Source organism: Melospiza melodia, chromosome 10 (genome assembly GCF_035770615.1).
Source record: "Melospiza melodia melodia isolate bMelMel2 chromosome 10, bMelMel2.pri, whole genome shotgun sequence".
Taxonomy (NCBI): Eukaryota; Metazoa; Chordata; class Aves; order Passeriformes; family Passerellidae; genus Melospiza; species Melospiza melodia.
Window position 1 is genome coordinate 26,862,832 of NC_086203.1, and position 17,309 is coordinate 26,880,140.

The following is a 17,309-nucleotide window of genomic DNA, read 5'->3' on the forward strand; positions in this document are numbered from 1 at the left end:
ATGGAAGGGTTTAGGCTGGGAATTGCTGGTCCTGGAAAGCCTTGAGGGACACCATGGCTTTTTAGCTGGGAGGGAGTCTGGGCATGTAAATTATGGATACAGGCTGTGGGCACTATATGGTAGAGCCTTATCTTCTGCTGAAAGCTGCCTCTGTGAGTAAACTTGCTATCCAGCTGTGGAAGTGATAATTTCTAAACCAAGATAAGATGGAAAGGTGCTGTGAAGCCAGAGCTGGGCGCTGTGTAGTTGTAAAGTATCAAAAAGTGTGGTGGTCATACGTCATCTTCTGTCAGCGACAGTGTTATCATCGCTGTTTGCCCAGATAAAAAAAGGTAAATTCTGCATTACAAAATCAAAAACTACAGAGATTGCTCGTGGAGCCTTATCTCCTTGCCTTTTCTTTTATCCCTTTTGGTTGTTTTAGCAATCTGGCCTTTTGTTTTGCAAATTTGCGTAGAGCCCTTTAGAGAGGGAAGTGCCCATAGATGTGGTGTCTGAAAAATCGTTTAAAAAGCCTTTAACAAGGTCAGACTTTTAAGTGAAAGGCAAATCTGCGTCATCCCTTTTTCCCCTCCTTTATTTTTTGGCAATATTTTTTCTGAGTTTGCGATGGAAACTTCAAAAGTTTGAGGAAAAAGATGAAACCAATATCAGGTAATGCAGTCAGCTACATTTTAAATTCCTTTAGCCCTTCATGGGACAATTTTGGGAGCTTGAGGTATTTTTGTATCTGTGTGTTCTTTTCCAGCCTGTTTGAGGAGAGGTGGAGCTGGGGAAATGGTGTGTGCACTGTCACATCCACTCTGTGCCATTACATGTGTAGTTCAGGCTCTTGAGAGATGCATGTCCAGTGGTTCCGAGGTGGAGGTTCGCCTAGGTGAACCTTGAATGCCAAGTTACATCCCAGAAAACAAATTTGTCTTGCACCCACCCTTTCCCTTCATCTTTTTGGCGATAAAGATCGTGAGAAAAAGGTGCTGTTACAGACAGCCCTTATCCACCGATGGTGTTAATGGCCTGATCACACCCCTTTTAATTAATGAATGGGAGAATGCCAGCCCGTGTGTTCGGTTTCTCCCATTCCTTGCGGGGCGGTGAGGGTGGTGCAGCCCCTGGGATCCTCTCAGCCCACGGAGGTGCCGGGAATTTGCCCCAAACCCTGCGGATCCAGGTGCCCATCAGGAGGCTGCGCGGCGCTCCCATGCAGGTGAGACAGGATGCAGCAAGATGCTGCCTCCAGACTCCTGCGCTGTTTTGGAGCCTTTTCGTGGTTCCCCCTGGCCGTGCTGCCTCAAGCCCGTGGTTTTCTCCTCGGTAGGTGCTGGATTGCACAGGTCTGCAGTGCCGGAGCTGCTGCTCCCTGGGGATTGGAGTTGCCAGGTCCTTATCTGGAGCCTCCCCTGGAGACACAGCCGGCCCGGACGCTGCTTGGCTTTCACCCGGGGGTGCTCAGCACAAGCCCTTGGACACCAGGTTTGGGGGGGAAGATGGAAGCTGTTCAGATGTTCATGCCCTGCTCCTTTGACAGCCTCTGTCTGTGAGTGATGCTTTGCCGGGGCACCGTGAGCGGATGATTGTGGGGTTGGTTTGTGGTGGAGGTTGTGTTCTGGAAGTTGAGGATTGCTGTGCTCTGGACTGGCCACTGTCCTCTGCAGAGCCACAGCAGCTGGGCTGATGGTGACTTTCTATGTTTAAATATATATAAATATGTATGTCTCTTATTCTAAAACTTGATGGCAAAACTGCAGATTTGGGCTAACAGAGGTTCAGTTTCTGTGTAAAAAGACTTGGTGTATTATCACTGTTATAATATGGAAGTGTTTGAGGATACTTTAGGCTTGCAGTTTAGGTACTTTAGGTTTGCAATTTTTCATCTCCCCTTTATCAGCAGCAGTAGTAAAGAATTGTAAAATGTGACCTTTGCAGCTTCTGGATTGAACCTTTTAATTTTACCTTGTTCCTTAACCTGGACAAGATCAAGCTTTCCAGGCTATACTGCAAGCTGTGTCCCCAAGTAAATGGGCATTCAAGCAGATCAACTTACGGCATTTTATTAAGTCAACACTCATGCAAAAGCCACCTCCAGAGCTTAATAATTATTTACTGAGTGCTCCTGGGTCATGAGAGAGGTTTTCATTAAGTTCAGAAAGCATTATGTTCAGCCACTTGTGAAGGTGTGTTTTAAAGACAGGAAGAAAAATGGAAAACTACTACATGGTGTACAACAACTTAAAAAAATTTCTGAGGCTTGAATATTTTTGTTTGTGGCGTTGGGTTTTGTTGGAGGGGTTTTGTGTGTGTGTGGGTTTAAAAAAATTTTTTTCCAAGCAGGTTGGTCCTCTGAATTAATTTAATTTGAAATTCAGCCCTTATCTCCTTGGTGTAGTAGGTGTGTGTAGTGGATGGACGTTGCAGGGTTTTGCCTTCCCTCCCCAGCCAGGTGCACTCTGTGCATCCGGGCAGGTGGGTGGGTGCCTTTTGGGCTGTGTTCTCTTCTGTGGGTGCAGCCCATGGTGCAGGTCAGGATACAAAAGCATTGTAGGAGGCACAGAGAACATTTACCTCGATGATGGAGCAGGGGCAGGCAGCCTATTTCTTTAAATGGGTAACCTTCAAGTGCGGAAACCTTTCATGTAGGAGCCTGAAACACAGTCCCGGCTTTATTATAAAGGCTGATAAAGGTCTCCACACCGTTTTTGTAACTGCTTTGTCCTTGGCAAGCCAGGACGTAGGAGGGTGCCAAATCTTGAGCTTGTTTTTTTTTGCATTGATACTTCAAGCAGCGCCAGGCAGTTGGCGGTGAGCGGAGCGACGCTGTAACCCACAATCAATTATTAAATTTTAGGAATGAGGTACAAAGTGCTCCAGGGAAAATGCTGTAGTAGTTGGAGTCCCTTACCTTGGCTGAAGGGGAAAAGGGATTGTGTAGGGTTTTTTTATTGTTTGTGGACTTTTTGTGTTTTGTTTTAGACTTTTTTTTTGAGTGGTGGTGGTGTGTGCAATCTGGCTCCTCCTTGCATTTATTTTGTTTTCTTTTGCTATTCTTCACTTTTCTGTTACTTCTTTCTGAGGCAAACAGCATTGCTGGCTAGCAGGTCAGAAGCTAATACAGACATTGTTCTTCAGCCACATGTACAGTGCAGAGAACAAAAAATTTATTGAGGTTTTACTGCTTGGTAGAGAGATTGAAAACAGAATTTGTAGAGATCAACTTTAATTTTCAAGAAACTAGTAATTTTCTACAAGTGATGTTGGGAGCTGAGTGGTGGTCTCCTCTGAAAATGTCTTCTGGAGGTCAAGTATTTAAGTAACCACCATTATAGCATAGAACAATCTTAATCTTTAAAGCAAGGAGATGAGAGGTTGCCAACATGGCAACTCAAATGTGGATGCCTTTATTTTCTCTGTGAATAATTATGAATGGGGTAAGGGTAAGACATAAACAAAAGCGTTTAAATCCAGTGTTATTTCTTACCTCTGATATCTGGTGCAGCTCAGTGGATTTCTTGAGGTGCTAAATCTGCATTTCTTGGCTGATTTCTCTGTGGACTAACCCATTAACAAACATTTGGCATGAATGGAGGGAAGAGAGCAGCAGCCTCCCTCTTATGTGCCATTTCTCAGTTAAGAGCAGGGAAGTCCATCCTGCCCAGAACAAGTGGCTTTGAAGGCTCTTTGTCTAATTTGTATAAGAAAAATTACATTGGAGACTTTTTTTTCTTAAAAATATTCAAAAGTAGTTAAAGTTTCCAAAGTAGTTAAAAAGCAAAGTTGAGTTAATTATATTTCTTTCCAGTTCAAAGTCTAGTTTCCAGAGAAGTTTCTTAATCAATGCATAGATAGTGCAAAATAATGCATGTACATCAGATAACTCATAACTAATGCATGTGAACCAGAGCATTTGTTTGATCAATTTATAGAATCTGAAAACAAAACTGTCCAACGAAAGATGAGTTTGTGTTTTTGCCTAAAGGGACAGATAAAATAATCAGTAAACATCTGGGAAGGTTATGGTCTCTGTAGGTTGATGGCAACAAAATCAAACTTGATTTTAACGTGATCAGTTACCTTTTATTATGTAATGGCTAGCTGCATAATAACTCATGTATGCAGTAGCTAACATTTCCCAGGCATCTGTGCAAAGGATATGTGATTTAAACTATTTAATAAAGCTTTATCACTTCATGATTAATTGGATTGGCTCATGACACATAACTAATAACTCCCAGTCTCTATTGCACTGTGCTTATTAGAGTGCTAATGGATAACTGGTTTAATCATGTGTCAATTAAAAGGATGAGTCGGTTTCATTTATTGCAATTAGATGGTTTCCATAAGCTGTTTGCAGGAAGTATCTGAATTGCATCGTGTATTAGCTGTGTGTGGGCTCTGCTGCTGGCTCCACGCAATCTGGGGGTGAATCAGTTTGTGTAGGGGAGTTTTGGATCCACGTGTCCACCCTGGATTGTTCTGTGGTACATGGCACCGAGCGGGGTCACGGGACATCTGCCTCTGCACCAGCATGGAAGGGTCAAGAAGCTTTAAAAATGACCATTTTCAAAACTCTCTGCATGAAACTTTAGAAAATAACACGTTTTTAATGGCTTCTTTGGTTGGAAAAGTGAGTTTCTGACAACATGGTCATGGAACCCAAACCATCTTCTGTTCCTTCTATTCTATGCTTGAGATGAGCAGACATGGTGCAGAAGGGAAGCTGGATGGAAGAGTGACCTGTGTGATGCTTGGGACAGACTTAGAGGAAGAGGTACCAAATTTTCAAAGTGTTTTCCACGTTTGCTCAGTGCCACTCATGGCAGGTAGAAGGAATGCTGGTGTGGGAGACTGTCATGCACACAGGAGGAGCTTTGCAGACACCTGGGAATAAATAACAGGAAATCTGTCCATGTTCCTTCCCAGTGCTTGTGACAGAAGCATCTGGTTAGGCAGGCAGGTTTTGTGCAGCAGCTTTTATTCCAGAATAAGCATTATTTGAACTCACCTGCACTGATGGTGTGATGGTTGGGTGCCCATCTCCCTTTCTCAGTTAGTAATGGGTAGGATAAGAGGAGATGGCCCCAAGTTGTGCCAGAGGAAGTTTAGATTGAACATGACAAAGAATTTCTTCACTGAAAGAGTTTGCCAAGCACTGGAACAGCCTGTCAGGGAGATGGTTGAGTCACCATTGCTGGAGGTATTTAAAAGACACGTAGATGTGGCACTTGGGGACATGGTTTAGTGGTGGGCTTTGCAGTGCTGGGATAATGGTTGGACCTGATGATCCTGGAGATCTCTTCCAACCTAAACAATTCCATGATGCTGTGGCAGTAGCTGCAGTCTGGCAGCACGTGGCTGTCCACACTGTGTTCAGGGCTTGTCTGCCTCTTTGCCATGTGAAATACTGAGCAGAATTGCAGAGGAAATAAACCCTGGGAGCATCTTCACCCTTTGGGGAAGAAGTTGGCAGAACAGCATTTTCTGGGACTGCCATCTCATTAAAAGTCACAATACTTGAAGCTTTTGTTTACAGTTTTTGATCAACAGTAGAGCCTTGAATCACCTGCAGCAAGATGGAAGTACACTTGGTGCAAGGAGGTAAAATAGTTGTGTGAGCAAGATGAGGTTCCTGGCAGGAGCTGTTTGAAATGCTGTGCAAGTAATTTCTCCTTCCTGCTCCCTCTCTTTCCCCAACATTTTTGTATATGGAAAGGTTCTTCTGAGATGGTTTCCAGCACACTTGGCTTTGGTAGGCGGAGAAACAGTTCAAAATGAAAGAAGGTGGGAGGAACTTCTGGGTTACCAATTTTGCAACATTAGGTATCTGTAAAAATTGCCAGTAGCTCACAAATGAGAATGGTGACAAGTGTGGTACAAAACTGGCCTTTTTCCAACATGAGGAGAATGAATCCTTCCCTGAATGCAGCATTTGGGTGGATGTTTTTTTTTCTCTCATGTATTACAGTGGTCTCTGAAGTGGGATGCACAGTGTTGTTAGTGGGCAGAAAGAAAATGTGAGCACTTCAGCAATACATGCATATAGTTCATAAATAAGTAAACATTTTGAGAATGCATGTTCAGACATTCCTGGTAGGAATGTATAATCAAAACAATTGGGAGACCACTCATCTATAACTATCTTGGTCGTGGAAATAAAGCATCTCTTGGGTTTAGAAATGTGAAAGTGGTTCAGATGTGCAGCCAGAAAACAAGCTGCTGGATTTAGATGTGAGAATGCTTCACCCTTAATTGAAAAGGGAGTGTTTTTTACAAGTATCACAGTCAATGACTTGTCTTGAGCAGCTAATTAGTACGATTATTCCACAGCTGCATTAGTTTCACCACAAAGGTTTTCTCTTGTTTTATCAAAAGGATCAGTGTCTCTGTGAATGTTTCAACATGACAGGTCTTAAATAGCAAGATGGTCCCCTGCCTCCCTGCCCCCAAAATGTGTGCTCTGGAAGAGCAGAGTTTGATCTCTTGGGGCAGTAGGCATGGGTTCTCTTTTTTGTTTCTGCCCTGAACTGTGTTCAACATCAGTCCTGAACAAAGCCAGAAAACTTCCAGCAGTGCTGCCTCTGGCTGTCACAGCACAAGCAGCAAGACCTGGAAGGGATGCTGGCTCCCAGACTTGCGTGTCCTGCCAGCATCCCACAGGTATCAGCACTGGAGCCAGAGGTGGGGATTTCAAGAGCAGCTTCCTCCTAGCGCCAGGAGGGTTAGTGCTGGCTTGCCAAGGCACGGCCCATGGATTTTGGTTGTGCAGGCTAAAAAAATGATGAGTTGCTCTAGAAAGTGTCCATGGTGAAGTCCTATGGTCTGTTTGCCAATGGTGTAGAAATGTCTCTTAGGTGGTGAAGCTGAGCTATCTGCTGGCTTGGGCCAGCCTGTTGCTCTTTGTAAAGTATGACTGGAATAAAGCTGTTACTGTTGTTTATTTTACCTGGCTTTTGTATCTGGAATCGCTCAGAAGATGGTGGTAGGCCTGGGGTGATAGTTGAGTTTTTGGTAGAGATCTTTTTTTCTGACGCTGAAAATTCACTGCCAGCAAGCCCAACCCTAAAGTAGCATTATGCAGGAAATAACTGAACTATGTTTTGTTGTGTTTTCATGGGAGAGGTAGATTTACTTTAATTTGAGTTAGGACTGGAGTATTATCCATACCAATCATTAGACTTGCTTCAGCTCTTTATTACTAAGGAAAAAGGAATAAATGTGCCTACTACTGTCTATAAACGCATTTGTTTTTCTTGTGGGCGGTTGCTGTAAAATTTGAAAGAGCAAATGGCTCTTTACAGCTGGATGTTGGTGTTTGGGGAATGGTTTGGCTGCAGTCAGGTTAAGGCAGCCTAAGGTGGCTGCTGAGTACCTGCAGTAGGTCAGCTCCAAATTCCCTTTGCGCGGAGCCGCGGATCCTCACCCATCGCGCCCCACATTTCCCCGTAACTGCACCAGCTCTGGCCCCCAGAGCTGCCATCCCGCTTGGTGGAAGCTGAGCTGTCTTTCTCTGGTCTTCCCACAGCAATTCCGAGCATCCTGGCGCTTCCAAGCCTCCCTTAAGCTCCTCCAGCATGACCTCACGAATCCTGCTCCGACAGCAGCTCATGCGTGAGCAGATGCAGGAGCAGGAGCGTCGGGAGCAGCAGCAGAAGCAGCAGGCAGCCCAGTTCATGCAGCAGCGAGTGCCCGTGAGCCAGACACCTGCCATCAACGTCAGCGTGCCCACCAGCCTGCCCCCTGCCACCCAGGTGCCCATGGAGGTCCTCAAGGTACGCACCTTTCCGCTCAGGAGCTCCTCAAAACCCGCTTTGTTTAACAGGGACGTGGTTCTAAGCGTTTTCGGCGACCACCTTTTGCAAATAAGCTGCTCTCTGGCTTAGTTTGCAGCTTGTTTTGTTGGCCTGGTAGCACAAAGTGGAAAAACTTTTCAAAAAAAGTTTGTATAACTTTTGTTTTCTTTCAACTTTGAGATCGCCGGAGGGAGGTTTTGTAACAAAACTGAGTTTTCCGTCATTTTCCGTTTGGAAAACGCTTCTCCATCTTTCTAGTGCTTAATTACTTTCAATGCGAAGAAATTATTAGTAGATAACAAATCAATGTTTTGGTTTTTTAAAGGAAAACAATGAAATAGTTTTGTAAGATGGGAGTCAAAACTCTTTACAAAAGAGTTCCTCAGAAAGCCTTAATCTGAAATATGGGTGAGTTTCCAGCTACTTGCAATGAGTCTTTGTAATCCTTTTTTTGTTTAAATGATTTGTTTGCTATTAGTAGCTTTGGATTCCTTGTCCCACTGGAAACTGTAGGAGCTTGTTAGTGTCCCTCTGTCAAAGGGCATGTAGCTTGCTAATTACTCAGGGAAAAACGTGCACAGCTATAAGAAAAGAGATAATTTCACACACTGCTTCAATTCAAGTAGGCTGAAGTACCGTGAAATGTGTGAGTAAAACAATGTCAAATGTTCTGGAGAAGTTTGCTGACATATTTCATGAAAATACAATTTTCAGCAGTTTTGTAGAGTTTGCTCTGCATTATTGCTGCATCTTTTTATTACAGTTTGTTGTTTAGTCAGTGAGCATATTCTTACCACATAAGTTAGCTGAGCTTGGTGACAAACCGCTCATGTTGTGCTTTTTGCTGTTGTGTACCGATGATATGCAGTCAGAAATTCAGTTTTAAAACAGACTTGCTGGCTCAGGATTTTGAGGGGGTCTGTGTGACAGGTTTATAGGGAAAATATAAGATAATTTTATTTATTGAATCTGCATTATGATGTTGTGTTGCCAGCACTAAAACTAACACTTGATTTGGGATCGTAGAGTCATAATCCAGTATGTGATCGAGGAGCAAAAAGGCAGCAGTTGAATTTTGAATTTTATTTCTCCATAAACACACATTTCCATTAAAAATTAAATATAATATTCTTTGAACATGTGAGCATATGTCTATAGTATGGAGTCTGAAATTGTCTGGGAAGAATTGTTTTGTCTAATGTTTGTGTATTACTCACGATGTTTGTATATAATAATTTCTTCAGCTTGTTTCCAGGTTATGGCTGTAGTTATAATTCAGGTCCAGCAGATGTGTAGGTGCTATGAAATAGGCGTTTTTTTGTGATGCACCTAGCTAAATAAACATATATTACTTATATATGTTTATTACATATATACTTACATTACGTTTTTTACATCCTTTCATCCTAATCTGTTAAAATATGAGTTTTAGGGTATTTTTCAAGTACTGTGAAAACTTGTCGGAAAGTGTTTACTTTTTTGATGATACTTTACTGATAAGGAAGGAATATATCATCTTGAAGAAGCATTTGCAGTTGTCATGATTGTTCATTTTACAAATGCCTCTTTCTATGGGAGAGGAGGGAAGGCAGCCCTTGATTTCTGAGGGACAAACTTCAGAAATCTCTTCAGCCAAAAGGTGATGCAAATGGGGTTCCTGGGACCTGGCTTGTCACAGGATCTGTGTGCAAAGCTGTGACCTGCTGAAGCATTGCTAGGAAGCTTCACCCACAGGACTTGAACCTGAACCCTTGTCCCTTAGGATTCCAAAATTTGTTCCCCATTTCCCTCGGATGGAGAAGGATCTCCTGGAAAGAGTTAGGACACTTCTCCTTCTCTTTAGACCAAATAAGAGTGCATGACCACGTATAATAAAACATTAGGAGAATGTGTCCTTAAGCAGTTTGTAAAATAAAACTAGTTACTGGCAACAGCTACCTTTTGGCAATGGAATTCCATTTTGAAGGTGATAGTTGTGGAAATATCAGCAACCTGCTGGACCAAAATGATTGTCTGTCTTCTCATCACCTACATTTCCATAAGTAACAGTCAAAATCAGCAAAAAGAAGTCCTCTGGGACTCTGCCTGTGAGAGGAGAGAAAAACTGCAAAACTGAGGAAAGCAGCAAAGCTGCTTTGCATGGCTTTGCTGCTTGTGTTTTTGGTGGAGAAAAGCAGTGCAAGACGCACCCATTTACGCTCATAATAGTGGGCCAGTTCTGTACAAAAAAGAAATTAGTACAAAATGCCAGGTTTGAAGTCATGGTCTTCCTGAAAATTACCACTGAGGCTTCAGTGAGAGTAAGATTTGGCAACAGATCCATATAGTTTTCTTTGTGGTTTTGGGGGGGGGATTGTTTTGGGGTTTATTTTTTTTGATTTGTTTTTCCAAATAGGATATTTGGCTCAAAAGCTGAGATTAACAATAACTCAGGATCTTCCTGGTGCCAGTGTGCTGACAGCCAGCTCTGGCTGCAGTGACATCATTTCCCTGCAGCTGCTTTTTACACTTCAGTTGTTTTTTAGCTGTAGACAAATTTTCCATATGAGCTGTACAGAAGTTTTAATAGATAAATAGGGAGCTAAGTTGCTAACTTTACTATCCATATGGTCTGAATTTAGTGACCTTAAACAACGAGATAGGAAAAAAAGGGATTTTTTACACTTTCAGGAATTTTAACCTGCAAGGCAACTTTGTTTAAAAGTGATCTTTTTCAATATTACTTCACAAACAACACCAAATCTAGCAGCTGGTTTTGTTGTGTTTGCTTGCTTGTTTGTTTTGGTACTTTGCATCAAAAAATCCCACTCTAAGCCTGTTGAATTTGTCAGTGTTTAGTGGTTTTAATTATGTTGTGTGACTTGCCCTTTCACCCATATCTCACAGTGTGAGAAGGAGAATAATACTTGCATATCTGAGGATGGTAATTCAGAATGACTGGTTTAAAAAGAAGCCAGAGGTGTTAATGAGCTTGGATTTTATATTTGTTTTCAAGATGTCCATTTAGAAACAATACAGAAAGAGAAATATGTACTAATCTATGTCACGTTGCATAGGCATCTCCAAATTGCATAACATTTTATGCTCAAGGCCATGTGAATAAATTGGATTTCATTTTCTTGAGTAATGACTTCTCATTGCATCACTCTTCTGCCAAGTAATGTAGCTTGGCAAGGTAGGAGATGACCTGCTGGAATTCGAATTTTGCATTGCTTTGTGCTGCCTAATTAAGAGATGGTCTGAGAGTAGGTTTGATGCTTTTGGAACAGTATCCCTTCAACTCTGATAGCAAAAGGAAGATTTGTTACAGCTTGTGGTTATCCTTCTGCAGAGCTGGGGCTGGCTTCCTGGGCTGGTTTGTCTTTGAGCACCTTCTCATCCATCTCCAGCACTACAGAGACATGTCACCAGGAATTCTTTGCTTCTGCTGTAACTCACCTTCTTTCTCTGCCTTGGAAATAGGAATATAACATAAAAAATTATTTATTGGAGTAGTTTCAAGCCGTAGTAAATCCCATTAAGGATGGGATCCCATAAGGACGCATGGGTCCCATAAGGACCCATTCCTTATGTTTTTATTTATTTATATTTAAAAGGATTAGCATCTTTGCAAAAAGTTCATTTTAAAACGGAATTATTGCTGTGCTATGTGACTTGTGTAGCTTTGCCTGATTTTTGGATCAAGCTTACTGTATAGAAGTATGACACAATCCCCTAAATCCTTTGAACCTACCTGTCCAAAAGCCAGTGTGGCACTGCAGAATCTGTGGCTGGTGTGTGTGTGCTCCATTGGAGAGGAGCACAGGAGCATCCTCAGGAGGCAGCAGAGGTTGGTGTGTGTGTCCCCTCCATGGAGCAGGAGCATCCTCAGGAGGCAGCACAGGTTGGTGTGTGTGTCCCCTCCATGGAGCAGGAGCATCCTCAGGAGGCAGCACAGGCGGCTCACGGCCAGCACCGGCCCACAGAAATTGCAAATCAGTTCCACTGAAAATATTACCAGTTCTTGCAGGATTGAAAACATTTCTGGTGGGCAGCTGACACCCAGCCCTCTGCATGTCTCACTAAGCAGATGGAAGGTGGAAAGTGAAGGGTGAACATTTCTTCCCTCTGGCCCTCCATGGTGCTTGTTGGCGTTCCTCGGTGCGTGGATGTGACACTTGCTGTCATGGTTCTGATGTGATGCACCAGGTCACAGGCTGATGGAACCTAAACTGGGGATGTGCTCTGGGTCCCTGTCCCTGCTGCTGGATGCAAATACTCCCAGGGATGAGGTTGCTGCACATCCCCTTCCTCCTGAGTGTTGTCACACCAAGTACATAGCATGACAGAAATCTGCTGGACTTCTTACACCTCTCTCTCCTTCTTTATCTGCCTTTGGGGTTTGTAGAATATAACTTCTTTGGCACAGATGGGAGATGGTTGATACTACTGCCAAGATCAGCCTCCAGGGCTGCAGTGGGAACCTGCAGTGGTACAGATATCTTTGGAGAGCTGCATAAATGCTTTGCAGGTGATAAGGTAAAAGCAGGTCTCCTCACCAGCAGGTCCATTTCATCCCCTTTTAGCTTGTTTTTGGAGAATAAGAAAACAGTTCCCTTGCTCCAGGGTCCTGCTTTGGGGATCTACATGTTGAGGTCTCTGCTTTCTGGGCAAAAATCTCTACTTGTGCATATACTGCCAGCCCTTGCTAATAGGGCAGTTCACCCCAAAATATACACATGTATATTTTATATATATATGTATTTAAAAAATATGTATGGAAGCATAGGCCACAAACTCAGTTTTCATGTTTCTCCTTAAGGCATTTTAATAGTCTATCTCCATACAACAATGCTTATAATATGCGAAATATTCAAAAAATTTGTCTGCCACTGAAGCCCTCACTTTGGATTCCCCCTGCTAAACTGCCTGGGTTTGTGTCCTCACGGTAGATATTAATTGCTCTTTTGGTGCCAGAATTTCATCATGGCCTTTCTTTCTTGTCCTGAGCAAAGCCTAGAGCCCAATCCTGTGTACTGGATTCCCTCTCTTGCTTTGTTATTCCAACATCTTTGCCCACCTCATGGCAGTACTGTGGGCTGATCGCTGCTGATACCAGAGTGGGTGTGGTTGTCTTCTGCTCAGGGCCACCCCATTGCTGCAGCTTGTGCTCATCTTTTTGTGTTCCCACTTTTTCTGAGTGGACAGGAGTGCAGGCAACCAGCCTTGCCTCTCTCCTTCACCCTCATGTCATCACTCACTCAGACTTTAAATGTGCCACCACGATAATCCCTGCATCAGAAACACTGTATTTCTTCATTTTTGAAATGCCAAGCATTTCATCCATTTGATGTTAATGACTGTTGGGCATATATTAAAAAAAGTACCTCCTCCTATTTTTTTTTTTAAGGTGCTTATTGCATAGATTGACCTGTGGAAGCTCTGCCTGGCAGGGAAGGCTCAGCAGCTGGCACTTGTGTTCTTGGTGTAATAATTACCATAAGACTTCATTGTGTGCAGGACTTATCTCACAGTTCTGAAGAACAGAACAATGGGATGGCAAGATAGATACGTGGCAGTGCCTGCCCCAGCAAATGTCTGTTTGTGGACATGCTTATCTGATTAAAAGTTAATTTAATCTCACCTGACAATGGTAGATAGTAGTGTGTACTGGTGTGTTAGGTAAGCCTGGTGTGTATTTCTAATCAAGAACTTAGACAAGTGATTTGCCCGACTAAGTCTTGGTGAGCTGCAGATAAAGCATTTAAACTAAGGTTACTTACACTTGGTGACATACTGTAAGTCATCAGCAAAGAAGAACTTGCATTTAGCTACAGAATCACTAAAGTCTGCCTTGCCTCTTCAGCTTTCATGTAAGTAAAAGTATCTCTCTGGCCTAAAATCTTTTGCTTACTCAGTGGGTTGAAAGCTGTTTTAAAACAAGCACTAGTGCTCGAGGTCTGCATCAGTAATAGAGGTAAAATGTAAACTCTTGCTTAACACCCAGGGTATTAGACATTAAAAATGCATGGAATTCAAGGGGGCAACATACTTCTGTGTACAAGTATCTGATGGTTGACTGCTAGTGCAAAACACTGCTCTCACCCTTCGTCCCAAATGCCCTTTTCCTATGCATGCAACATGTGTGCACTTGGCTCTTGAGGGAAATGGTTGTTGCTGATAAGGGTGTCTGATTTTCCATCTTGTTTCTTCAGTTGTGGCACAAAAATGCAGCTCCCAAAGTTGGGGGACAAACTGTGCTGCTGCTGGGGTTGAGAAGATTTCTTGGGAAAATGATGTGAGCAGAGTGGGGAAAATAGGTGAGGAACTGCTCCTCATCACAGAGCTCTTGCCTTGCAAGTTCACAGTAGTTGCCTGGAAGTTTGAACTAACTTATTTGCCACGGAGGAAATCAGGATATACTCAGACAAAATGATGTGGACAGTTGGAGGTCCAAGCTCTGATTGCTCCTTGGAAATTCTTGCTGGTTTATATCCTAGTTGGTGGTCTTGAGGATTTGCTGTCTTCCCACTGGCAGGGGAACATCCACAAAATTAAGGAGAGCTTGCTAAGTTCGGTCTGTTACAGCTTCAAAGCACTCTTTTTTTTTTTTTTTTATGGTCTAGACATATTATCTGCTGGCTGAGTTACCAGACCTTGGGAAAATGATGGTTCACCACGTGTCACTGGCTGTTTTGGACCTGCAGAAGATGAGTTAATCTTGTGCAGATTAAGATTTGTAGGTGCCCATAGTTGTGGGTATTAAGAGCATTGATGAGGCTCCACGGCCCCCAGGTTTTAGCAGCTGGTACCAAGTCCTTTGTCAGGCAACATGAATTTAATAACCACCTTACTCCTGGAGCCAAGGCTGTCAGAGGAGGGTGAGTGCTGGTCACTGCAGTTGTGTTTGCTGAAGCCATGGCTTAATTTAGCAGAAAATAATGCCCAGAGCCACACACAGTGCTGGCAAATGTGGGAGCCTGGGGGGAGATCCAGGGGGGCCTCTGCTGACACCTTTGATAGGCCTTGAATTTTAAATGTGAAAACTCAGATCTGCTTAAAGTAATCGTTGGGTATTAGGTATACTCACAAATATTTCAGTTCTTCAGCTGGTTTGGCAGCATTATTCTCTGAGATGCTGAACCTGTGTAGTGAATGAATTCAAAGTGACAAGCTGGAGGCATTCCTGCCATTCAAGAGAGGCTTAAGGAATTTCTTATTGGCTAAATTACAAATATGTAGCATTTTGCCCAGCACTGCATGGCAATTTCAACCTGCCTGACCGTGACAAGATTAGTACTTTTCCTCCCTCTACCCAGCAGTAATTTTTTTTTTTAAATTAGATTAAGAAGTACCAGGCAGAGATGCAAAAGCTTGAAAGAGTGAAAACCAGCCTTACCTTGAATGATTCTGTCTGTCATTGGATTGGTTCCTTAATTAGCCCCATGTCCTTTAACCTCTTGAGAAATAAGTAAGGGATAAATTTGGGGATAAAGACAAAGACGCCTGGAGATTTACCACACACCGCTAGGTAATTCATCAAGGAATGTTGGTAATTAGCCCTGCCTCTTTCCTTTCTGGCTCATTTAATAAAACTGGTTGATTTAAAATAATGCCTGCTGGTTCATTATCAACTACTTTAAGAGCCAAGTTATGAACTTGAAACAAAACCCAGTATTGTGTTGTCTGCAAAGGACCTGGCAAGCGTGTTTTGTTTTGTTTTTTATAAAAAAGAAATTGCTCTGTCTGGTCATCAGTCTCCCCAGCTTGATAATTAAATATTACTTTGTTTGGATTACGATTTGGCTTTTTGGGTGTATTTATTCCTGGTGTCTGCTGCTGAGAGGCAGAGAAGAGGGGAACAAATCCAAGATCTTGAAAAGGTACATGTCAGATGGTGTTAAGAAAGCATGGCCTGATGGAATTCAGCTGAATAAGGACTTTACAATAGTAGTAGTTGTCCAGTTGAGGAAATGGGCAACTATTTTAACCCTTTATCTCTCAGAAGTGAGTGCCAGCTAAGTGTCTTGTTCTTTGAGCAAAATGATCCATTTTATTAACCCATCTCTTTATTGCTTGTAATGGAAATTTTCCCTGAGCAGAGGACAGAACTCATCTAGTTTGTATTTGCTTGGGAAACCTTGTACCAGTCTTTCTTTATAGATGGGAATAGCATTCCTTGGAAGTTAAATGAGAGGCTCAGGCCAGCGCTGGATCAGCACTGCTGCCTTTGCAGTGTCGGGGAGAGTTTCTCAGTGTCCACTTGGAGTTTGTTACAGCAACACTTGCTGGCCAGGAGACCTGGTTGGGTCAGTCTGCCTGAATGAAAGAATGAGCTTACTGTAAATCTTCCTTTAATAATTCATGTCAGACTTAGGTTGCAACACCTCTGAAACTGTTGTTTCGGGAAAAGCTGTTGTAGAGGAAAAGCTGGCAGTGCTGGCCTGCTGATGGAATCCTCTAAGAATTTCTGAGCATGGAACCGCTCAGTATCACTTGGAGCAGTATTGGATGTAGTGTTTCAGTGCAAATAAGAAAGAACATCCTCCTGCTCATCTTCCATCCATCTCTTTTCCATCCCCTGGGGTAGTGCTTATTCTTGGAATCTTGTGTTCCATCGATGCTTTTGTGACCCAGCAAAACTACGTGTCTGCTTTTATATACTTGGCAGATTAATAAATAAAAAAAGATATTAAATGTGATGGCCTCTGTGGAAATACAACTCTGCCAGTGATTCTTTTGTCACCAATGATAAAAATAACTTGCTGCTGCAAACAGTTGCAGGGAGGCCTCTGGGGTGTTGGGATAACAGCTCAACCCTGCAGGTTGTCACTGGATGTTCTGCCACTGGATGCCAGTTACCTGCTTATTTATTATTTTGAGACCCGTTAATAAACTCTAATAGTCAAATTGATTTTAAACTAGGTTTGTTTTTTCCAGCGTGTAATGATGTAGAACAGAAAATCAAGTATCTTTTAACCAAAATGACCCCAACAAACAAAATTCTAATACCAGTTTTTGTAAAGTTAGAGTGTGCATGCCAAATTAATAGTTTGGGTTTTACACATCATCCTATTAGAACATACTGGAACAATATTTATTATGGACCTCTGTGACTTTGAGTCCTAGACTTACTGAATATCAGTAGTTGAAGTTCCAGTCAGTTGTTTGAAAATTCTTGCGTAAGTTATATAATGCAAACAGATTATTTTTGACTTGGTCCCCAGCAGCAGGCACTTCCACATCAGCATTACAGTAATTAAACAGTAATTCATAGTGCTGCACTTCCATAATTTCTCAGCAGATGGCATTGCGGTTTCCAGGACTGTGTATTCCTTGGCAAAGCTCTCAGCTGCCAGGGAATTCATCATTCTGAACTATTCTCTTCACCAGTCAGGGCTAATACTCAGCTGTAAGCCTGTTTTGACACATTATATTAATCGTGTTGTTTGGTTGTGTTGTTGTATTTTTTTTTCCCAGAGGTGCCTTTAATCCATTAACCAGGTAAAAAGCTGTATGTGATAGTTATTGCATTAAAGAACTAAG

General features: G+C 42.6%; 1 protein-coding gene across 4 annotated transcripts in view; it reads left to right on the top strand.

Moving 5' to 3' along the window:
- MITF (melanocyte inducing transcription factor) overlaps nt 1-17,309 on the top strand; it is a 99,058-nt gene that overhangs the window by 47,260 nt on the left and 34,489 nt on the right. For 3 of the 4 annotated variants that reach the window (XM_063165006.1, XM_063165008.1, XM_063165009.1), the window contains exon 2: nt 7,517-7,763. In XM_063165006.1, the coding sequence (XP_063021076.1) occupies nt 7,517-7,763 (247 nt within the window). Of the gene's footprint in view, nt 1-1,431; nt 1,538-7,516; nt 7,764-17,309 lie in introns of those variants that run through there. The other variant, XM_063165007.1, reaches the window with a different exon arrangement.